Raw genomic sequence first — 25,712 nt, forward strand, 5'->3', positions numbered from 1 at the left:
GATTTTTTTATTAAGCAATATCAGAGTACAATCTGGGTGCCGAAACTGGCCTACCCAATAGAGAATTTCCTTAGCAGCTATACCTCACAGTTTGAGATAAATCTCTTGGCTGAAACCCCGGAAAATCCTTTCGGCAGTTCCTCAACACAAAACTGCTTTGCAACCCAAGCGTCTGTCCAATCTGGACTGCGCCAGCCTCTCCTAGCCCAACGTTGGCCCTGCGTTAGCCTTCCTTGGCCTGCATCAGCTACGTTGGCCCCTCTGGTGGTCTGCACAACAGTTGGTTGCCTCTGTGTAGTCCTGCGTGAGCCCATGCAGCCTCTGCGTCACTCTCCTTGGCTGTTGTGCTGCTCTCCCGGCACACTCTCTGCCTTCTCTGTACTCAATGCCCCTCAGCTACTGTATCAATCACTGATTCTACCTCTCTTAGCAAACCCCGCTCTAGAGAATAGAATCACTGATCACTCTGGTGTGTTCTCCAAGTGACCCTCAAGCCTCCTCTTATACATTTCCTTTTGACATCTGAACGGCCGAGATTAAGTCCCTAATCGACGGCTAAGATTAGATCTGGCTTGATCCATGTCTTTTGGACCATTCTAACACAGATTCATATTAATACACGTTAATATTTTATTTTTCCTAAGTTTAGACTTAGGGACTCCATTAAAAATATTAATTATTTTAATATCTTCTAATCTGCTTAGAATCTACCCAAACCCTTTCTGGGTATTTGAGATCTCATGTGCCCCAACCTCTCCACCAAATTCCATGGCTAGAGCACATCCGATGCTACCCCAAATCAACAAGGGAATGTTTCCTCAGTAGACTTGCTGCCAAGAAGTCTGTTTTCTTATTGCAATAACAGTAAGAAGCAAAGAGGAGCAATTCGACATTTTCATGGCAGAGATGGGAACCAGTGGGCTGAGAGATCAGGACAGGTTGGAAGGCAAGGATGTCATTCCTTCTAGATGAGCATTCTCTCAAGACCTATGTCGACATCATGGTGGTTGTGCTTACTAATCCAGATCCGTTGAAGAAGTACCGAACAGAAATGGCGAAAGCCAAGATGATGATCCTGGATGGAGTAAAGGATCACGTGGTTTGTCACGTTGCTAGCAGAGGGGCTGCTAAGGAGATGTGGGATGCCTTGGAAACGCTATAGCAAGGATCTTCCAAGGAGCGGAAGATGAACTTAGAGCAGAAATTGAGATCTACGCAAATGCAGAAGGGGGAGCACATAGATTCGTTCCTCACAAAGCTTTAGGAGATCTGGGACAAGTTAACAGCTTTGGGGTCTACACCTCAAGGGTTCGAGTTGGTAAGACTGGCCCTAAATTTTGTTTCTAAAGATTGGCAAGTCTTTGTCTAGAGTATCCTGGGCAGGTCGACTTTGCCAAATTGGGATTAGATGTGGGTAACTCTTAAGCAAGAGGTGTTGAGGAGAGACTTGGTCAAGTGTAACCTTGACGAAAGCAGCAACTGTGGGTCGAAGCCCAAGGAGGAGGAAGAGAATGCAACCTTTGCATCCAAGGGACAGTAGGAGTAGCGGAGGTGGAAGAAGGACGTCTCAAAGATCAAATGATTCAGGTGTGGTGAAATGGTTCACTACGCAACACAATGCCTTCTCAGGAAGAAGGACAAAGATGAGAAGCATGATCCGAAGACCGCACCTGTGAAGATTGAGGAAGAGGAGTTCACCATGATAGTCGAGATACCTCCAGGAAGGAGGGGGGCTGATTTGGAGTTGTAGTTTGAAAGAGCTATAGATTGGCGGGATCCTTGAGGAGCCCACCTCCAGGATCAATTCCTTATTACGGGAGCCTAGATCAGTAGTAGCAGGATGGACTAAGTGTCAGACAGTGTAGAGGAGTGTTGGAGCGACAGATGCAGTGGCTAGAATGCCAAGTCTGAGCAACGTAGTGCAGAGTTGCAACAGTGCACGAAGGGGCAGTGCAGTAGCAGCAGCAGTGCAGTGGCTTCAGAGGGATAGTATAGGACTAGCATCAGTCAGATCTTCAGCATCGAGATGCATCTATGCTAACCACTTGTTCAGTAATTTGGGATGTTTTCCTGTTGTTGATGCAGTAGCAGGGGAAGTTTGCAGTGCAGGGGTAGTTGGCAGTAGTAGTGTTAGCAACAGCATAGATGCAAAAATTCAGAGGAAGCTGTAGTACAGATGCAGTGTTGACAGTGGCAGTGTCAACAACAGTACAGTTGCAACAACAATGCAGTAGTTGGTGGACAACATTTCAGACATCAGCAACGCAGAGGACGATGTTATGAAGTCAGGGTGATGCTTCAGTGGGAGGCATTGCTAGAGCACATTCCTCGCTAAGAGGGAGTGTTGATTTCTAGTAACATCAGATGTGCTCTAAGTCTCAAATTTTGTAGGGAGGCTTGGGAACATGTAATCCAAAGAACCCAGAAAGCGTTTTGGGAAATTCCACTTGGACACAGTTTTGTTAAAATAATTAATTATTTTTTATGGGTCCCTAAGTCTAAACTTAGGAGATTAAAATAATTAAAGGGTATTAATCTAACTGTGGGTGTAACTTCTAGAAGAAGACGAGGATCAAGTAGAAATAATCTTAGCCATTGATTAGCTTCTAATCTGGGTCATTGAACGTCAACGAGGAGATTATTTAAGGAGGCTTGAGGGCCATTTGGAAGATACACAGACAGTTGGTCAATCAGATCGAATTGTTGAAGCTAGAGACAACGCAGTGATTTGTAGTGATCACATAGAGAGGGGCAGAGGGAGTTTTCGTTGGAGGATCTCTTCCAAAGCCAAGAATGCCCAGCAGAGAGCCAGAGAGACACACAAAGGAGGTAGTCGGGGAACTTGTTGGTTTAGCTGTCGGATCAGCTAGGACTTACAATGTAGAGTGAGGTAAGCTCACTAATTTTTTCTGTTGAATGATATTTTCTGTACTGGATTTCCAACAAGGAATCCAGAGATTGTATTCAGAAATAACTTCATCTTAATAAAAAAAACCCTCAGATTTGCTGCATCGGTTTTCCTGCGTTGGGTTTTACTAGGGACATTTTTCCAAAAATAACTGTGTCATTTGTTTTGTATCTTTCTCTACTATTCAGTTTCTTGTTTCGACATATTATTTAATGGTGTAGGCTGCAGTGTATGTATTTCGATGTTCGTTGTAGGAAACTGCAAATAACTTGTTGATGTAAATCTAACAAGTAGGAGAAATATCATCAGTTGTAGTAGGGATTCCCAGGTTTGAGAAATTTTCACAACTTGTAGGGTGAAGCAAGCATTTTTCTAGGCATCTTTAAATTCACCCTAGCTTATCCTACATATTTTTCATGTATATCTCAAATAGGTTTTCTTTCTTTGATAAATTTATCGCTTTGGACATTGCTAGCATCCCCGGGCACCCTAATCATGTCACAGGAAGGATAGTACGTGGGGTGCCCATATTTGACGGTGATCCACTCTCTGCAATTAACCACATAGAAATATTTAATGCACACGCTTCAAGAGAGGAGGTTATTCACCAAGATGTCCATATGTTGTTTTTCATGGGATCTCTTGGTGGTCATAACTCATGGTTGCATGATCACGAACCTAAGAGCATCTCATCTATTAAGGAGTTCATTGATGGCTTTCTTAGACATTTTCAAGTATGCCCCACATTAAGCATCCAAGAGGAAGCCTTCATTGACCATCATCAAGACATTGAGAATCTAAGTAATGAGTAGGAAGACGTGTCCTCCTCGGATCCATATGATGAAAATGATGATTTTGAGAACACGTGTTGGGAAGGATGAAGTTGAGACCAACCTTACCTTTCTCAAGGATGTAATGATCCTAAATAGGAATGCAAGTGATAACAAGCAAATAATCTGTGCAGCAAATTATAAAAATGAAATACACATCAAATGTCCACATAAAGGTTGTAAATAGGGAACTGTTGAGCCATTTCATTAAGTTTCTGAAGGCAAAATACAAAACAAGATGGTGCACCCGGGCTTGTCTCAATGGAAAAGCATGACCAAACCTAGGTGGGAAAATGGTTGAGCTGAAGGTTGCCCAACTGCTGCACCAATCTGCACTGCGCTGCCCAAAAAACTACCTCTCTACTGAAGTTCGAATGGCTGGAAATTACACTTATACTGCCCAAAAAATTGTATGCTTTTAACCCCAGACTCCTTGGCCTAAACCCAGAAAAACCCAGAAGGGATTTTGGCTGGTTTGGACCTCTGATTTTTGACCCCCTTGGAGCCTCACCTCAGCTGTAGCTGCAAAACTCGGCCTACTGGAAACTGCCTGTCAATCCTCCTGAAAACACCTCCAAAGTGCTGGTTTCACCCTTTCTATCCAACCCTTGACTTCCCGGATGAGCCCTTGGCCAAAATCACCTGCTCCCAAGCTCCACGAAAATCTGTTAAGTGGCCTCTGTGCTCTCCCTCAGCCCAACAATTCAAACTGCTGGAATGCTGCCTCAACTGTCTATAAAACCCAACAAAAATGTTGGCCTAGTGCTACCACCTTAGCTCCCTAACTCCCCAACAAGCAATATGATCTTTGCTGGCCTCAATCTCCCTCTGCATATTCTATGGCTACTCAGAAATACCCACTCCCTGCTCTGTGCTGGCTAATGGTGCTATGTCACTGCCCCGGAACTCCTGAAAAACCTTGTGGAACTGCCTCCCTAGGGCGGGCACGGATGGTCCCTCAAAGTAGAGGTTGAATCTCCCGCTTGAGAGACTCATAGCTAAATAGCCAGTTGACTCAGCTAAACAACAAAGTGTACAGTTGAGTAGTTGCTTGCAAATGTCAAAGATGAATACAAAATGAGAGTTGATCTCTCCTTATAACTCCTTGGCCTCCTTAGCCTCATGTGGGCACCTCCATCCACCCATTTGACTTTCCCTCCAATCTATTTGAATTAGACTCCCATGTGGGTGGCCCCCACATTCCACTAACAACCAAATAAAGTCAATTTTCCTCCTAAGCCCTTAAGTCGAAAGTGTGGGGTCCTCTCCCTTAGTCAAAACTATGCAAAATTTATAACAACACCCTGTTACAAATGTGTTTGAGAAGGGACATGACAGTCCTCTGCTCCCAAATGTTGCTAGCCCTCAAGCAACCTCAAAGCTGGGTGCTCCAATATGTGCTCACCCTTGGAGGTGGCATCCTTATTCGGCAAGTTCCTCTAACGCACCAAGCACTCCATGATGGTCCTACTTCTCAGTTTCCTTTCCCTGCTCTCCAAAATGGCCTCTGGTTCTAACACCAAGTGGCCCTCATCATCTAGTGGGGGTGGATCAGCTGTTTTTGTCCCCTGTTGCCCCAACACCCACCCTTTTAAGGCATGAGACATGAAAAACGTTGTGGATCCTACTCCCCTGAGGCAACTCTAGCTCATAAGCCACCTCCCCAACTCGTCTAATCACCTGGCAGGGACCATAGAAGCGTGGTTGTAGCTTCTCGGCCTCCTTCTGCTTCAACATGGATTGCCTGTAATGCTGCAGCTGGAGGTATACCAAGCCCCCCTCCTCGAAGTGTCTCTCTGTCCTGTGCCGATTTGCGTAAACTTTCTGCTGATTTTGGGCTATCACTAAATTATCCTTGAGAGCCTTGAGGATATCTTGGCTTTCTTGGATCCAGTGTTTGGCCTTTGGGGCCTGGCTGTCTCCAAAAACAATATCAACAAAAGACAACGCATCATATCCAAAAAGAGCATGGAAAAGTGTCATACCGATGGACATGTGGTGTGTGGTGTTGTAGCAGTACTTGCCCAAATGCAACCACTGAATCCAAGTCCTCTGTTGGCCGGTCACATAGTTCCTCAGGTACCTTTCCAGCCACTGATTAATTCTCTCTGTCTGGCCATCTGTCTGAGGATGATAGCTGGTGCTAGGAGTGAGCTCCGTCCTGACCAATCTGTGTTGATTTTTGGTAGCATCAAATGTGCTCTAGCCTTGAAATTTGGAGGAGAGGCTAAGGAACATGAGGTCTCCAAGACCCGAAAATTGTTTTGAGAAATTCCACCCAGATGAGGAGTTATTAAAATAATTAATATTTTTAATGGGTTCCTAAGTCTAAACTTAGGAAAATAAAAATATTAATGTGTATTAATAAAGATAAGGGTGAGAAACTTCTAAGAGACGAGGATCAAGTCTATCTTAATCCTAGCCGTTGATTAGAGACTTAATCTTGGTTGTTGATTCATCAACAGGAAAAGTATAAGAGAACACTTGAGGATCATTTGGAGACACACCGGCAGATACTCAGTATCTCAAGGAAAATGGATTCTCAAGAGACGCAGATTGATTTCAAAGGGAGAGTTGCAGGGTGGAGGAAGAGGAGGGCATCAACAGTAGTCCTTGACCGAGGAGGAGATGATGCAGGGACAGTGAGAGATAGCGCAGAGAGAGACGCAGTCCAAAGGAGAGATGTAGCCTTCACAGAGGCTAACGTAGAGCCTCGCAGAGTGACGCAGAGGTGACGCAGGAGTGAGAGAAGGGTCTCCAAAGTGTCGGAAAGTCAAAAAGGGAAAGTCTCAGGTGTTTTCTTTCAGTTTCTCTGTAAAACCATTCCTTGTAAAAGCGATTGTTGTTGAAGATTAATAAAACCCTCATTTGTTGCATCAATTTTCCTGTATTGGGCTTTTCCGGGTACGATTATCCAAACAACAACTGTGTTGATGTGATTGGTTCTTGTGCATGTATTTTCTCTGTGTATTTATGAGATAATTGCAGTAGAATTTATTTTAATATTTGCTAAAGGGATTTCGTAAATACACATTGTGAAGAATAAGTAGGTGAAATAAATCAGTTGCTGCACTAGAATTTCAATTCAGAAATTTTCACATGGTATCAGAGCAAAGATCCAACAACATGAGAGAAACATCGACTATGGGTCAAGAGCATGATGTAGAGGCATCAATGCAAAGGGACTCACACAGATTTCCAAAAGAATGCACAAGGGACATGGATCATGATTATTCTATGTTAGCTTCCAGATTAGAAGAAGTCGCTTACCTAGCGAGCTCTACCTCCTCAGAGGTTTGGTATATAGAAAGTGGAGCTTCCTGGCATATGACAGGAATTCGAGAATGTTTTTCAGATTATCAGGAAGAGAGAATGAATTTCAGATCACCATGGGAAATAAGGCAAAGTGTACCCCAGTAGGAAGAGGTACTGTAGTCTTTCAAACAAAGCAGGAGAGCGGCTTCGAGCAACCAATGTGCTGCATGTGCCAAGATTGGGGATGAAGTTACTCTCCATATCTCAACTTCAAAACAAGGGCTATGAAGTTTTCTTCATTAAGGAGAAAGTATATGTCAAACACCCACGTTGGAAAAGGAAGGCCCAGATTAGAATCAGAAGTAACAGGTTGTACAAGTTACAACTAGAATCGCCAATGGCACTGATAAGCAGCAATGGAGACAAAGATTTGAATGAACTATGGCACAAAAGGATGGGACAATTACACCATGTGCCACTAAGAATTCTTAGGAAAACAATATCAGGAGTTCCAGAACTAATTACCGAACGAGATGATGTATGCAGAGGGTGCGCTATGGGCAAGTATGCCAAAGTAGCGTTTTCCAGAAGTAACAATAGAGCTAAGAGTGTGCTAGGGCTGATACACTTAGATATCTGCGGAACAATGTCCACAAAAGCTCTTAGTGGTGCCGAATACTTTGAGAAGACTTGGATCTACTTTCTGAAAACCAAGGATGAGGTTTTTGGTCGATTCAAAGAGTTCAAGGCTCTAGTGGGCAATCTGACAGGAGAGAAGATAAAAGTGTTGCGCTCAGACAATGGTGGAGAGTATGTTGACAAGGACTTCACCGATTTTTGCGCTAAGGTAGGCATCAGAAGGGAGTGGACAACTCCCTACAATTCGGAGCAGAATGGGGTAGCAAAAAGGAAAAACAGGACTATTGTGGAAGCAGTTAGGGCAATGTTGTATGATCAGGATACGCCCAAATTTTTGTGGACAGAAGCATGCAGCACAACAATTTATGTCTAGACCATGACTCCTCATAGGGCATTGAGCAAAATCACTCCAGAAAGGGTCTTCACCGGGAAGACACCTAAAGTCAGTCATCTCAGGATATTTAGGAGTTTAGCATATTGTCATATACCCGAAGAAAAGGAAATTAGATCAAACTACTGAGAAAGGATATCTTGTGGGATCTAGCGAGAATGCTACGACATATAGGGTCTATCTTTTAGGGAGTAGGAAGGTAGTGGTTCAACGGAATGTAAAGTTTCTGGAGGATAGAGCTTTCAGGTAATACCGAGAAATGCCTTCTGAGGAGCAGTCAATAGACGAACCGTTGGTCCAACCACTTCGACCAGCAGAAACTAGAACCAGAAATTCTCCTAAAGATAAAGCTTTAGAACAGGAGGAATCTCAAGAAGAGGAAGAGCTGATGAGTGTGCCCACTACCAAGTGGAAGAACGAGCCGAGAACTCTGACAGATTCTATTGGATGCAGAGGACTTCATTGGTGCACCCAGGAATAATAAAAGGGAGCAAAGTCAGCCAGACAGATACCAGGCCCTAGTAGCTCAGGATGGGGAATTTTCTAATTTTCATTCAGAAGTATGGGTAGATGCTATGGTGGAGGAATACAGTTCTATAATTGTCAATGATGTCTAGGAAGTGGTACCTAGGCCTCAGGACAGGTCAGTGGAAGGTTTGAGATGGATCTACAAGGTCAAATATGTTGCAAACGATAGTGTGGAGAAATTCAAAGGCAGGTGTGTGGCTAAGGGGTATGCTCAGAAGGAAGGGATAGACTACGAAGAAACCTTTGTCCCAATAGCTAGGTATACTTCTATTAGAACCATGATATCTCTTGCAGCACAGATGGGGTGGGAGATTCACCAGATGGATGTCAAGACGACATTCTTGAATGGGATAATAAAAGAGGAAGTCTGCATTGAACAACCAGAGGGTTTTGAGGCACATGAGAAGAAATCTCATGTATGTAGATTAAAGAAAGCCTTGTATGGGATTAAATAGACACGTAGAGCATGGTACGGTCGAATTGATGGCTACTTGGCGAAGATGGGGTTCGTTAAGAGTGACAAGAGAATGAGCCTCTAATCCTAGTGTTATATGTGGATAATCTTTTCTTGACAGGATCATCCAAGCTCATCAAAGACTGCAAGAACCTAGCCACAAAATTCAACATGAAGGATTTGGGACAGATGCATTATTTCTTGGGGTTGGAGGTTTGGCAACAAATCAGTGAGATCTTTCTTGGACAAGGGAGATATGCTACAGAGATCTTGAAGAGATTCAAGATGCAGGATTGTAGACCTATGGCTACTCCAATGATCACCAACTGGAAGAAGATTGATGCATCAAAAGATAAAGACGTTGATCCCACCTTGTACAGGCAGCTTATAGGGTCCCTGATGTATTTGGTCAATACCAGGCCAGACATTTGTTACGCTATCAACACCCTCAGTCAGTTCATGATGGAACCCAAGAGGGCGCACTAGGCAGCAGCGAAACATGTTCTCAGGTATATTCAAGGAACAGTCAAGCATGGACTATTGTACACCCAAGGCAATGACATTAGGCTGAGTGGGTTCACTGACGCAGATTGGGCTGGCAGTTTAGTAGATCAGAAAAGTACAACTACGTACTGTTTCAACATTGGATAAGGAATGACCTCCTGGTGTAGTAGGAAACATAAATCCGTGGCAGAAGCAGAATATAAGGCAGCTAGCATAGCCTCGTGCAAAGCCATATGGCTTAGGAAATTGCTTGCGAATCTATTCAGGAGAAGGATGGAAGCAACCAAGATTTTGTGTGATAATCAGAGTTGCATTAAGCTCTATAAGAATTCGGTATGATCCGACGAAGCACATTGATATCAGGTGTCACTTTTTCAAAAATTGTGTCCAACGAGGAGCTGTACAGTTGAGGTGCACTCCTACAGGAGAACAGGTGGCAGACATCCTCACCAAGGCTCTAGGAAGAAACAAAGTTTGTTTATTTTAGGGAGAAGATGGGGATGGTGAAGAATCCATTTCAGTAGTAGAAATGGGTAAGTGTCGGAGTTGCAGTGCTATGGGCAGCATGATGCAACATATTGAGAGGTAGCTACAGTACACATGTAGCAGTGGCAGTGGCAGTGTCATGGGAAGCAGTACAAGAAGCAACAGTGCAGGGGATGTGAGGCAACAAGCCAAGCATCAACCTTGGTACCAATGCGGAAGATCGGTGTGATGTTTCTATTGTGAAGCGTTACTAGAGCACATTCCTCGCTAAGAGGGAGTGTTGATTTTTGGTAGCATCGAATGTGCTCTAGCCTTGAAATTTGGAGGAGAAGCTAAGGCACATGAGATCTCAAAGACCCAGAAATTGTTTTGAGAAATTCCACCTGGATGAGGAGTTATTAAAATAATTAATATTTTTAATGGGTTCCTAAGTCTAAACTTACGAAAATAAAGATATTAATAGGTATTAATAAAGATAAGGGTGAGAAACTTCTAAGAGACGAGGATCAAGTCTATCTTAATCTTAGCCATTGATTAGAGACTTAATCTCGGCCATTGATTCATCAAGAGGAAATGTATAAGAGAAGACTTGAGGATCATTTGGAGACACACCGGTAGATACTCAGTATCTCAAGGAAAATTGATTCTCAAGAGAAGGAGATCGATTTCAGAGGGAGAGTTACAGGGTGGAGGAAGAAGAGGGCATCGACAACAATCTGTGACTGAGGAGGTAACACAAGGACAATGAGAGACAACGCAGAGAGAGACACAATCCAAAGGAGAGACGTAGCCCTCACGCAAAGGGACACAGAGCCACGCTGAGCCACGCAAAGTGATGCAGAGATTACACAGGAGTGAGAAAAGGGTCTCCAAAGTGTCAAAAGGTTAGAAAGGGAAAGTCTCAGGTGTTTTCTTTCAATTTCTATGTAAACTCATTCCTTGTAAAATCAATTGTTGCTAAAGATTAATAAAACCCTCATCTGTTGCACCGGTTTTCCCACATTGGGTTTTAGCAAGGACGATTTTCTAAAAAACAACTATGTTGATGTGATTGGTTCTTGTGCATGTCTTTTCTCTGTGTAATTATGTGATAATTGCAGTAGAATTTATTTTAATATTTGTTGAAGGGATATCATAATTAACTTATTGTGGAAAATAAGTAGGTGAAATAAATCAGTTGCTGTGGTAGAATTTCAGTTTAGAAATATACACAGTCTAAAGAGTTCCTGCCAAAAGCCTCCCATGAATCTGCTGTCCCTGTCGCTCACTATGTCCTTGGGGAGCCCATGCAATCTGAAAATCTCTCGGAACAACAATTTTGCAACCTGTGCAGCCGTGTACTTGGTGGGGATGGCGAAAAAGTGAGCAAATTTAGTCAAATTGTCGACCACTACTTAGATGCAATCCTTCCTCTTCCCTGTGGGGAGCCCTGTGATGAAATCCATAGAGATACTTTCCCATTTCTCATCAGGGATGGGAAGTGGTTGTAGCAATCTAGCAGGGTAGGTCAATTCCCCCTTGTTCCTCTGACAAGCCTCACACTCCCATACGTCTTGCAGCACGTCCCCCTTGAGGCCCTTCCACGTGAATCTCTCCCGAACAGCCATATAAGTCTTCCGGAACCCCTGGTGTATGGACAGTGGTGAATCATGTGCTGCCTAGAGTACCCTCTCCCTCAACTGCGAGTTGGGCACTAAGAAAATGCACCCCTTGTAATAGATGACCTCATCGATCACTCGGTAATGCTCATCTGCATGGGTACCCTCCCATACCTCGCATGCCCTCCCACCTTTGGATTACTCCACCAAAAACTGAGCCTTCCAATCATGGCAAATGCTCATGAGAGATAAACCAGCTGGTTTTCGAGATAGAGCATCAGCCACCACATTGTGCTTTCCCCACACGTACTTTATATCAAAGTCATAGGCCTGCAACTTGTTGAGCCATCTCTATTGCCTATCATTGAGGCCTTGCTGCCCCATGAAATGTCGAAGACTGTTCTGATCAGTCTTCACTCAAAACCGGTTGCCCACCAAGTACTGATGGAACTTGGCCAATGCATGCATAAAGGCCAACATCTCCTTGTCATGTATGGAATATGACGATTCATGCAGTAGGAGCTTTCGACTCTCGAAAACAATGGGATGCCCCTCCTGTGACGATACTGCTCCATCTCCTACCTTGGATGCATCACGCTCCACCGTGAATGACTGGGAAAAATCTGGAAGTGCCAAGACAGGGCAACTGCTTATCACCACCTTGAGGCGATCGAAGGCAACCTGTGCTCCATCAGTCCATGTGAAGGCCCCTTTCTTGGTCAAGTCGGTTAAGGGTGCTTCCTGTTGTGAGAACCCGTAGTAGGTGCTAATGCGCAAGAAGCCCATCAGAGTGGTCACATCTTGGGGTACTGGCCAATCCCGGATGGCCTGAATCTTCTCTTCGCGGACCTTCACCCCATCAACACCAATGATAAGCCCTAGGTAGAGCATCTCTGTCAACCCAAACTCACACTTGGAGAGATTGGCATAAAACTGTTGCTCCAAAATGCGCAATACCTCCTCCAAGTGTTGGAGGTGCTCCTCCCATGTCCGACTGCAAATCAAAATGTCGTCGAAGAAAACAAGCATGAACCTCCTCAATTTTCCCCAAAAGACATGGTTCATGCATGATTGGAAGGTGGTCGGAGTGTTGGTCTACCCAAATGGCATGACCAGGAACTCAAAGTGCCCATAGTGGCCAAAAAGTTGTCTTATGGATTTCCTGATCCCTCACCTTGATCTGGTGGTACCCCGAATGCAGATCAATCTTAGAGAAGTACTTGGCTTTGCTAAGCTCATCCATCAGCGCGTCTATGCGGGGAATGGGGTATCGATTCTTCAGTGTCTTTCGGTTGAGGGCTCGATAGTCAATGCACATCTGAAGGGTTTCATCCTTCTTCTTCATTATCACCACTGAAGAAGCGAAAGCACTAGATCTTAGCTTGATATGGCTCAATGCTAGTAGCTCCTAGATGGTCTGCTCTATCTCGTCCTTATAGGCCTTGGGATGCCTGTAAGGGGTGGTGATCACTGCTTGCACACCCGGCTCCAGCTCAATAGTGTGCTCAAACCCTACGTCAGGTGGTTGCCTTGGTGGAATGTCCCTAAACACTACTGCGTACCTTTCCAACAAAGCGTGTATGTCTGTCGATGGTAGCTGAGCCTGTCCTCCAGCCTCTGAGATCCTTAGCTCAACTGCCCATGCAATGTCCCCATGTCATAAGTCTGCCTCCATCCTGTGGGCCGAAACTGTTTGGGGTTTGGCTCACTGACCACAAAGAAAAGTTCTGTCATCAAGTAGTTCCCCATGACTACTATCAAGGAAGGCACATATCTAGTGCACTGTATGGTACGATCACCTAGTACTAGCAATGAGAAGCCCTCGAACTCAACTGTGGCGAGGCCCCTCCTCTGGTCCAACTAGGCATCTATGAAATTGTAGGTAGCCCCACTGTCAACTAGAACTGACACCTTCTGCCCCTGTATAGTGCCTCTAATCCTCGGTGTCAAAAATTTGGGAATCTCGCATAAGGAAGCAAGAACTCCCCTTATTGGGGCAAGAGATACCCCACCCTGTGGAGGTGGTGGTGGTGGCCCTCTGTCTGTCGAACTCTCGCCATCTGCCCCACCGCAATCCTGCTCCACCTATCCTCTTGATCACTGTCAGAAAAAACCTCAATGTAGTGTGCTTTGATGGCCTGTTACCCAAGGTTCTTTGAATGTGAAGCATAGCTTCCTCCTCTGAAGGTCCTTCTGTGTCTCCTCATCTAACTTCCCCTCCCCTAGTGGTCCTCTGAGGTGGGAGTCAAGTGTCAAGCCCCTTTTGTGGGAAAAGGGTTCGTGGAGGAAATGGTGCCCTCGTCTTGGGGATGGCCTCCTATAGGTGTCTGGCACACAAGACTGCTTCCTACAACGTCGAGTGTTTGTGTGACTTCACCAGTCCGCGTAGGGGCTCAAGCAAGCCCTCAATGTAGGTATACACCCTCCTTGCCTCAAATAGTTCTGAGACCATTCGCACTCGCAGAAATTCAGAGATGTACTGCTTTGGGTTGCCTGTTTTGCGCAGTTGGGTCAATTCCCTGAAATGGGTCTCTGGATCTCTCTAATCAAAATGCTCCACCACCCTCTTGGTGAAGTCCTCATAAGAAGCTACGCAGGCATGCCCTAAGGTGGTCAAGCCATGGAACCACCAATCATGGGCTTCCCCCTCCATGTGTAGCGTCGCCATCTTGATGGCTTCCTACTCTATCATCTAGTTGAGTTGGAAGTAGGTGTCCATCTTCTCAACCCAAGCCTTCGCTGTGCACTTGGATGTGCAATCAAAAGTAGGGAAATACATCCTCCCTATGGTCCTCTGCAACTCGTAGTTCTGGGTCCCCTATCCCCCATGCCCCTTGTTATTCTCACTCTGCTTGAGCTTGCAGTAATCTTTGAAGGAGAGGGCTTCTTTAAAGTCTTCATCCATAGACTGCCACTCGCTGAAGTAATCTCCCATCTGAGGGGGGTCTTCCTCCCTTGCAAGCTAGATTTGTGCCACTCGCATGAAAAAAGGTAGTGTAGCATGAGTTGGCACACTAGCTGAAGGGCACTGCACTACTGGCGAGGGATGATCAAATGGCTGAGAGGCCCCAGAAGTTTCCCCAAACAAAAACCCTCTAGGAGTGGTCCTCTCTCTGTTCTGCAACTTGATCTCTTCCAGCATGTCTTTCTGACCCTTGGCTAAGTCACTCAGGGCCCTCAGAAGGTTGTCGAAAGCCATCTCTTCCCTCCTCTAGGGCTCTGCCATTTCCTCCTCCTCTGTTACTGCTTTCCCTCTGTCCTTCGTGTTTGGAGTAATCTCCAACTCTCTTTCTCTGCTCCGGTACCTATGCCTTCGGTAGGTGATGTTCTGTTGGTCCCCTTCTATCATAGGAGACAATCCCCACGGCTGAGCCAAGAACTAGGCTCTGATACCACTGTAATGATCCTAAATAGGAATACAAGTGTTAACAAGCAAATAATCTGCACAATAAATTATAAAACGAAATACACATCAAGCATGCACATAAAAATTGTAAATAGGGAATTGCTGAGCCATTTTATTAAGTTTCTGAAGGCAAAATACAATAGATAACAAGATGGTGCACCTGGGCTTGTCTCAATGGACAAGCATGACCAAAATTAGGTGGGAAAATGGCTGAGCTAAAGGTTGCCCAACCACTGCACCAATTTGCACTGTGCTGCCTAGAAAATTACCTCTCTCCTGAAGTTCGAATGGCTGGAAAGTGCACTTATACTGCTCAAAAAATTGTATGCTTTTAACCCTGGACTCCTTGGCCTAAACCCAGAAAAAACCCAAAAGGGATTTTGGCTGGTTTGGACCTCTGATTTTTGACCCCCTTGGAGCCTCACCTCAGTTGTAGCTACAAAACTCAGCCTGCTAGAAACTGCCTGTCAATCCTCCTAAAAACACCTCCAAAGTGTTGGGTTCACCCTTGCTATCCAACCCCTGACTTCTCGGATGAGCTCTTGGCCAAAATCACCTGCTCCCAAGCTCCACGAAAATCTGCTAAGTGGCCTCTACACTGTCCCTCAGCCCAACAATTCGAACTGCTAAATGTTGGCTCAGCTGGCTGTAAAACCCAACAAGAATGTTGGTCTAGTGCTGCTACCTCAACTCCCTAACTCCCCGACAAGCAATATGAAGCGAACAAAGTTCCTTCTATAAATTAATTACTCCAAAAGACTTGGAATATCAAATTATCCATTAAGGATATAAATATTATATTAAATATATGAATAAGAATGAGAATATGATGATTTACAATGAGAACGAGAGGCTTGCTTATATACCAAGTAAGTGTCTCTTCATGAAGAGTCATGTCTCAATTAGACACGCCTCTTCAACCTAATTACTACTTAACTAATAATTAATTATGATTATTATCATTTACATTATATTTATATTATTTATATATTTTATTCGTTACATTGCCTCCTTCCTCAAAGAGCTTTGTCCTCAAAGCTTGTCAATGAAAAAAAACTTGATCTCTTTTCCAGCTTCGAAAGTCTTTTTCTCTCGGAATAGTCATCCTCGTCGATACAAGCTGATATGATCTTCTTAGTGACAAACAAAATTGTTGCACTGAGAAGGGATCAGACCATCCAAAATTAATCTTCTGTATAGCACTCTGATCACTAGAATTTTGTAACGACTTGTTAGCACAAGACTAGATTGATTTTATGTCATTATTCTCTGAAACATCAATTTGTTGTTTCTGGTCTGAATGGTCCCGATACGTAGCATGGTTGAGTTGTCTACTCTCATGATTCGGATGTCGATATGGGGCTTTTTGGTTTGATTTCTCCTTATTGGGCATGTGCCAATTTTTATATTTTCTTTTGGCAAAGATGTTGTTGAGATGGTTATGGAACATTCACTTGGGATGTTCATTGTCTGAACTACAACATCTATGTGTGTCATTTCTTCAACTGACTTGTTTTCTTGAGTTGTCATATTCACGGGATCGGTATTCGTTCCCTTATTTTCAACTTGAACGGTTGCGACTGGAGATTCTGATACTTCTACTTGAGTGACTTGTTCCAACTTATCTTTTAATGCTTTCTTATCCTCAAGTTTCCTAGTTTGATTGAGAAGACTTTGATTATGGTTTCTCAGACATAACAGTTCTTTGGTTTTTGATTCATCAACCTTATTTTCAGTGTTTTGAATTTTAAGTTTTTCATCTTTTAGATCTTTGATTTGTTCTAATAAATTTTTATTAAGGTTTTTTAAACATAAATTTTCCTCTTCTTGTTCTGATAAATGTTGCTTGAGTTCTTTCTTTGAGACTTTAGTCTTCTTCACTTGTGCCAATAATTTTTTGACATGGTCCTTGAGACGAGAAATTTCTTCGTTCTTTTCCATTATTTCTTTGTAATGTATATCCACAAGATTTTTATGTTCGCGTTCTAACACTTCCTTGCTTTGTTGAATTTTGGCTATTTTGTCATTCTCTTGATCTTTTCGCTACACTTTCTAGGTACGGTACACTGGATAACATTATTTTGTGGAAGTGATGATGGATGTAGAGAATCGAAGAAGGAACCCATTCTCTTTCTCTTCTCAATTTGTTGCTCAAATATTGTAATTAATTGTTCTATATCTCTTATGATTGATTGTCTTTGTTCCTTACTCATGGATTCCATATTTTTTATTTTTCTTCACTTCTTTTATCTTCCTAAAATGAAGCGAACAAAGTTCCTTCTATAAATTAATTACTCCAAAAGACTTGGAATATCAAATTATCCATTAAGGATATAAATATTATATTAAATATATGAATAAGAATGAGAATATGATGATTTACAATGAGAACGAGAGGCTTGCTTATATACCATGTAAGTGTCTCTTCATGAAGAGTCATGTCTCAATTAGACACACCTCTTCAACCTAATTACTACTTAACTATTAATTAATTATGATTATTATCATTTACATTATATTTATATTATTTATATATTTTATTCGTTACACAATATGATCTCTACTGGCCTCAATCTCGCTCTGCGTATTCTCTAGCTGCCTAGAAATAAGCACTTCCTACTCTGCGTTGGCTAATGGTGCTAAGTCACTACCCCGGAACTCCCGAAAAACCTTATGGAACTACCTCCCTAGGGCAAGCATGGATAGTCCCTTGAAGTAGAGGTTGAATCTCCCTCTTGAGAGACTCGTGGCTAAACAGCTGGTTGACTCAGCTAAACAACAGAGTGAACAGTTGAGTAGTTGTTTGCAAATGTTAAAGATGAAAACAAAATGAGAGTTGATCTCTCTTATAACTCCTTGGGCCTCCTTAGCTTCATGTGGGCCCCTCCATCCACCCATTCGACTTTCCCTCCAAGCTGTTCAAATGGCTAATTCGAACTCCCATGTGAATGGCCCCCATGTTCCAGTAGCAGCCAAATAAAGTCAATTTGGCTCCTAAGTCCCTAAGTCGAAAGTGTGGGGTCCTCTCCCTTAGTCAAAACTATGCAAAATTGTGTAACAACACCCTGTTACAAATGTGTTTGAGAAGGGATATGACAGAGGATATTACTCCTGATGACTCTCCTTTTGAGAACCTTGAGGAAGGTGATCCCATTTTCCCCTTAGAGGATGACATTAGAGATTACTTCCATATTGAAAGGAGAAATGGGAAATTGTTGGTCCTCAATTTGATTGTGCTCCCATTTATGACACCGATAAGGAGGATTAGGCTGAAATTGGTGCTCCCTTTCTCTTGGGTATTACTTATGACGACATATCCATTGATGCCCTTGGGAAGGAGAAATTTTGTTTTCCCATGCATAAAGAGGGGCAATTGGAAGTGATCAATTTTTTCGTTAGGAGAGGCCCAATCTTTGATACAAAAGAAATCGGTAAGGCTCCCACCTCTCCTAAGTATGATGCTATATTCAAATCCCCTGAGCCTTATGATTTTGGGGAAGAAAAACCTGTTGGATACAAAACTCCACCCTCCTCTTTGCCTCCCTCTCTTGTTCATCATTTTGAAAGTGATTCCTACACCTGTTCTCATATGATCTCAAGTGACCTTGATCCCTTTCCCCTTTCTGAGTATAGTATCAAGGAAGAGCCCCTCATTGAATATTCGTTATCTCCTTGGGCACCCCCTCAGGATCATGATCAATCTATAATTCCCCCTTTCCAGTGTGATCATCATGGGCAGCCTACTTGTGCCTCTCCATCTCATCAGTCTCCCTTCCCTACTAATCATAACCCTGTAGAGGCCATGAAATATGACATAAATAATAAGGACCATAATAATATGCTCGAGGTTGCCATCCATCAAAATTTTATGAGCCTAATCATTGACATCTCTATATTTTGGTTAGAAGAGAGGATCTCATGGACTAGATTACATCCTTTTCTTACCTCTTCTCACATGATTATCCATGTGTTGGCATTCTATTTTCCTACCTCCCACTAGCCTTATCATCCATGTGATTCTATCCACATTCTCTTTGGCATTTCCTTCATGAGTAATCATATACGACGACATATTTATATTTTTTGATGATATGTTGATTGCACTGGCTTTATGATTACACTTAATATTAGTTTTGCACCATATGCATGTTAGAGTAGGATGCTTTACATGCCAATTTTTGCATTAGAACTAATGTCATATGATATTGCTCATAGTAGAGTAGCTGCATTTAGATTAAAATTTGCACATCTTATTATTTGTTGATTTTACGGCCTAACATTAAGCATGGGTGATCATAAGACATCGTACAAACATGTTGCCTCATGGGTTTAGTCTTTGATATGTGCAAGTAACAGGTCTACGGTAGGGAAGAGATTGTTGGTGTCCTCGTGACTTCTCGTTTGAGTAGCTTCGTCCCCTTTCTGAGAGATCACATCCTAGTTGGAGCCAGATGTTAGCCACCATTTTGTGGGTGATATCCATAGCAGAAAAGTTTCTCCAAGATGGTCCTCAGTTGGCAGCCCCTTGCGGCCACCAATTAGCTCGTTGTGCTATTTCTCCGCCACCTAAGTCATCCATGTGGTCCCTTACCCAACTGACATGATCGTATGTTTGAAGGTGGGCCTCCTGGACCTAAAGGTATGCCTTGTCATTTGCTAATTGAGTATTGTAGTTTGCTTATCATGGACACTTTCAGCATGGATTAATGGGGGGATTCAACGGAAAGAGTGGGTTAGGTTTGTGCTTCTGTCCCCTAGACCTCTTTTGGATTTTACCCTTGGATCTTAGTCTCGTGGAATCTCTTTTACTGACCTTTGGGTTTTAGGGTGGTACTACATCGGAAACCTCGATTTTGGTTGCGTGGTCCCGCTCCCTCATCGACACACATTACTCCCTTTCAATTCATTTAAGCCCCATTCATTATTCTTCCCACCTAGGTCCACATAGGGTTGGCCTCCCCTTCCCCTTGCCCACACCTTGGGTCAAGCTTGAAATGATGCCCCGAAGGTTGATGCAGCCGAAAAGAAAATTAAAAGCATAATTCGCCACATTCAACAGGATAATGTACCACATAATGCAAAAGATGGCCGAGAAAAATCACTTTTAGCATGTGGGCAAAAACCAAATGCATGAGTTGTACCCCATACCCATGGCCATCACCCCAGTTCCTATAGGCCCTAGACGACCTTCCTTTTTCATTCTGGAACCCACAATTGTCCCAACCCCTAGTGGGAAATGAACTGCCCTACCTTAGAAGGGGTATCCACTACTATACCTTACACATCATGCTCTTAACCTTTGAGCCCCAAGAAGTTAATCAAAGAAAAATCATAAAAGGAAAAAAACATATAAAGAAGGGTGGAAAAATCAAGGCCGAGGTATCTCGTGCACCACGAGTGCTCCCTCCTATACATTATATACCCAAGTGTGGGCTTCCCTTTATTAGCTACCCTTCTACCCCAACATGTGGCCCAGGATTGCCCCTCTCATTCCCTATTCCATTCATCTCTTTATCACATGCCACTGCCATTTGAAGGACGTACCATGGACATACTATCCCCTTTAAAGGTAGAAACCACCTAAAAGGGTACTTGGTTAACCCCCTTTTGAGCTTGGAGACATTAGCACATGACAAAGCCCACTATGGAAGGGCATGCCATTATGAAGTGCCCACCTGTTTTCCATGTTTGTAAGCTCTTTAACCCGAATTCCCTAAATGACTTGTTGTATTGGAAGGTTAGGTGACGCATTGGATCTTGTGCAAGATTACAGATGGCTCCATTTTGGGTTTGGTCTCCCTATACGGGATCCTAACCCTCCAAAGGGCTACATTGGCACATGTAGGGTGCGTGTAGAGAGCCATGGGCCTCCACAGTAGTAGACAACACTCCATGGATCCCCAAAGATGTTCAGATATTGCTCAAGATTCACCTATTGGACAAGGAAGATGCACCTAGTTCACCATGCCCAATCGACACCACAATTGTACCATGCACTTGGCAGATGACCCAAGACTTGTATGCTGATGTGGCATCACTTACACCATCGTTTGAGCCCTTACAGATGGTCTACAGGCATCTTCGATCTACTTAGAGACCCATTAGGTTACTTATGTGCCCCCACACCCATTGGGAGCAACACAGGTTTATTATTTGGAGAACAAGGAGCCTCAGATGCTAGGGCCACGTATTCCTCCTCCTGCTTGACTTTGATCCCCTTGCTGCTGCTACCCATCTTCCACTGTCGTCTAACCGCTTCCTGGCGAAGAACTACCCACATCTCGTTCCAAGGTGGAAGTGTCCCTCTACCCAATGTACTCTCGACAAATACTTCCCAGTCTTCAGAGATAGCATCTAGGGTTGTCCTCACCATTAGCTCCTGATCCAGTGTCACCCCTATAGCAGTCAACTGATCTCAGATCTCATTCAGTCCTCCGAGGAAGGGGTCAATCGATTCTCCCTTCTTCATCTGATACGACTCAACTGATTCTCAAGCAACATTCTTCTCTGCACAGAAGTATGATGGTACAACTTCTTGAGAGCCTCCCACATCTCAAATATCATTTCCTCCTCGGTTGTGTGTGGTACTACATGATCCTTGACCCCGTCAAGATAATGCTCTTGGCCCTCGCCATCGCCTCCTCGTCCCTGTCATTATCATTGGCGTCGACTAGGACAACTATTACCTTCAAGGTGAAGTTCTTGACACGATTCCTATCAAGTATGAATAAGATTCTGGCCTTCCAGACTGCGAAGTTCGATGCTTCGTCTAGACTATCCTGGTCTCTTACTCCGTGTAGTGCCATGATGCTCCTCTACTTCCCTCCTGGAAGTTCTCTATCCGACTCCTCTGAATTTCTACTTGTCGTTTGGAAGTTCTTTGCTGGACTCCCTCTGAGTCCTGATTTCCCTCCTAGAAATCCTTTTGTCGCTGTCAAGATTCCCCCTACTCTGATCGTCTTGTGCAACTGCACCACTAATCTGGGTTCCTCGGTTAGAAACCCTCGGTAGCAGCTCCTCTGGCCTTACTCTGTCAGGGACTATTCTAACTACACTACCTCACCAGCTCCACTGCAATATTCCTGCAGCCTTCTAAACCCCAGCAACCTGAAGGTGAGAGCTCCTAGATTCTGCGCAATCCCAGCACCGCAACCCGGCCTCCTTAGCCAATTGCGTTAGCCCTCCCAGCTACTGCGTGGCTCTACATGAGGCTTCTCCTACCTTCCTTCGCCTCTGTGCTGCCTCTTCCTGGCTCACCCTTGATGATGCTGGCATTGCGTCACCCTTCCTTTTTGCTGCTCTACTAGAAATAGCTTCTATCACCTCGGGACAACTGTTTTTTGCTACTTTGGCTCCACTCGGATGATGTCCTTTAGTCCTCCTGTGATATGAAATCACCCTCTGATACCATGTTGAAGTTTCTAAGTTTACTTAGTTAGAAACCCTCCATGCACTTTATCTGATTTATTCCTACCTACTTAACAAGTTATTTACAATGTAAATATTGAAAAATAAACACTAGTGCAATCTCAACATATTACAGATCAGCAACTAAAAGAAACAGAAACAAACACACCATATGACACCATTATTTTTCGACTAATGTCCCCGGAAAAACCCAATGTGGGAAAATCGGTGCAGCTATCTGAGGATTTTCTTATTAAGCAATATCAGAGTACAATCTGGGTGCCAAAACTAGCCTACCCAACAGAGAATTTCCTTTGCAGTAATACCTCTCAGTTTCTAACAAATCTCCTGGCTGAAACCTCAAATAATCCTTCCGGCAACTACTCAACACAAATCTGCCCCAGAAACCCCAGCGTTAGCCTCTCTCTGGACTGTGTCAGCCCCTCTCTGCCTTACGCTGGCTCTGCGTCACCTCGGATGGGTTTGCGTCAGCCCTAGGAGGCCCTGCGTCAGCCCTCTGGCCCTCTGCATCAACAACGCTAGCCTCTCTGAGGCTTTGCGCAACTCCCGACTACCTCTGCATGGCCTTGCGTGATCCCTGGCTGGCTCTGCATCACTCTCCTTGGCTACTGCGCTGCTCTCTCGGCACTATCTCTGCCTCTCTGTACTCAAATGCCCCTCAACTGCATCTCCTGATCACTAATTCTATCTCTCTTAGCAAACCCTGCTCTAGAGAATAGAATGACTGATCACTCTGGTGTTTTCTCCAAGTGACCCTCAAGCCTCCTCTTATACTTCTCCTGTTGACATCTCAACGACCGAGATTAAGTCCCTAATCAACGATTGAGATTAGATCTGGCTTGATCCATGTCTTTTGGACCATTCTAACACAGATTCATATTAATACGCATTAATATTTTATTTTCGCTAAGTTTAGACTTAAGACTCCATTAAAAATATTAATTATTTTAATATCTCTTGATCTGTTTAGTATCTGCCCAAACCCTTTCTATCTATTGGAGATCTCATGCGCCCCAACCTCTCCACCAAATTTCGTGGCTAGAGCACATCCGATGCTACCCCAAATCAACAAAGGATCCCCTTTTAGGACCCTTGTTGGTTTGAACTTTGAGCGGTAAGAGGCCCTACAATTTAGCTCAGTCTCCTTCGCACATGTGGTAGGAAAATAGAGAATCTTGGCTCCCAAATGTCTCTTCCTTCTTTGCTGTGACTATTCCTTCTTTATAATGATAAAGATCCCTCTTTAGACTTCTTCACACTTCCTTCTTCACATGAATTAATTTCAGATTGCATTCATGGATTGGATGCTCAAATAGGTCGAGTAGCACTTCTATTTATAGTGGTTGTAGCTCCCTTAATGAGGCCGACTTGAAAGAGAATGGTTTACATGACCAATTACTTAAAAACAACAATTCTTTTTTGACATAAGAAGCCCAAGAAGGGTCTATTACATGATAACAAGGACTAAGACTTATGAAACAAACCCTAAGGACACTCAATGGGTGCTTTGACCTAGAAATAAAATAAATAAAGCATGAAATAGATGCTTATAAATAATTTTCTTTCACAATAATTTTTTTCTTTTCTTTCTTTTTGACAAATACATTACATCATGACTCAAATACAATTATGGAGACCGATACTAGTTACATTTCTCAACAGAAGGCAAGGAACATGGATGACTATGGTGAGAAATAAATATTTGTAGAAGGCTAGTATAAAGAACACAAATATGAGGAATATTTTATGACCTAATGGTGGTCTAAAACAGGTGGCATAGGACGGGAGGGTTAGTATATTCTAGACTTGTCTTGCTTGATAAGAGAATCTTACAGCAGTACATTTGAAATATTATCCAAGATAACATTCTGAAAACTTAAGGTATCGAGTTACTAAATCTTGTAAAGCCAATCCTTTGCTACTTCTAGGTGCCTTACTAAGGATTTCTTCAGTATGAAGTCCCAGGGTAGTTTACATCAAAAGAGGACCATTTGTAAAATATGAGCACTTTTTAACTAGAAGCAAACCTTTTCACAAGCACTTTATCCAGATTTCATGAGTTATGGTCATGCTCAAATAGATTGCCTACAAGGAAAAAGCTTTGGATTTCATTACATCATGGTCATGTAAGATATTGTTGATAGGAAATGTATTTGATAATATATGGACGACAACAGTATAAATTTTATAACAAAAAGACTAAATTCAACAACCCTTTATTCTATTCACATATACAAAAAGATTGTAAGTGGTTTGATGGTCCTGTTTTACACCAAAGTATGAGAATGTGGATGGTCTTTAAAAATGTATTCAAGTTTAGAGTTTGTCACTCGTATTTATTTTTAAATGAAAAATCTCTTGTGAGCATAGTTCAGAGATCAAATTAATAACTTTGAACACATTGAATCATTGTGGAATATTCCTTTGGAATAGCCTGGAGATTAGTTGTGGGGAAGCATGAAATTTTGTCCTACACAAACATAGCAATTTCTTATAATAATTCAAAATAACTTGTATTGTCTCTAAGGAATATATGTAAAGATAAAAGATAAAAACAATATTCCAGGATGTGGATCTTGATCATGCAATGATATTATTTCTCAGTCTAACTAAATTAGATATTATATCGTCTAGAAAGATAACTAGTACGTGTTGATGCCCATGGACAAACCTTTTATTCAAGAGGAGATGCAGTATTATGAAATACAATGTGGAAAGCTTTATAAACTGAAACTTTAGACCATGGAGAACAACATAATTCAATTACAAGCATACCATCTTTTTCTCCCAAGAGGTAAAAGGGGATATGCGCAACAGCCTTCGCTCCACCTTCACTCCAGCGTACAGTTGCAGGACAATGGTGGGAACCACTTGAAGGCCCAAGAATGGATAAGCATATAGCAGGCTCATTCATTAAACCCAAATAGTCTCGTGCATGCATCCAAACTGTTTTGTCCAAGACATATCGAGAGCGTGCAACCTACAAGAATAAATCAACAGAAATTCACTTCAAATTCTTTTGCATTAAATTCTCAATGGAAAAAATATAATGTTTACCTCAGCCTATAATCCTCCTCCCTGCAATAAATCTAATATTCAAAGGACCTATTCTAGTGTCACACAACTATTCTCGTATTTTATTTAAGGAATTCTTATCTTGGATGTTTCACAGAACCACATTTTTGACTGTCATTAATCTAATTCCAACATCAATTGACAGTTTGCTAGATGTTTAAGATATTCAAAATGGGTCCCTCAAGAAAGGAAAAGCGTGGCCATTCTTAT

The 25,712-nt window shown here is 42.9% G+C and overlaps 1 protein-coding gene across 1 annotated transcript in view; it reads right to left on the reverse strand.

The window, feature by feature from the left end:
• LOC149251691 (AP-5 complex subunit zeta-1) overlaps positions 1–25,712 on the reverse strand; it is a 515,410-nt gene that overhangs the window by 60,120 nt on the left and 429,578 nt on the right. The window contains exon 15 of the mRNA XM_089459526.1: positions 25,203–25,407. Coding sequence (XP_089315652.1) covers positions 25,203–25,407 — 205 coding nt within the window. The remainder of the gene's footprint in view (positions 1–25,202; positions 25,408–25,712) is intronic.

Source organism: Pinus tabuliformis, chromosome 7 (assembly GCF_031772625.1).
Source record: "Pinus tabuliformis cultivar Carrire ecotype Pingquan chromosome 7, CPIR1, whole genome shotgun sequence".
NCBI lineage: Eukaryota > Viridiplantae > Streptophyta > Pinopsida > Pinales > Pinaceae > Pinus > Pinus tabuliformis.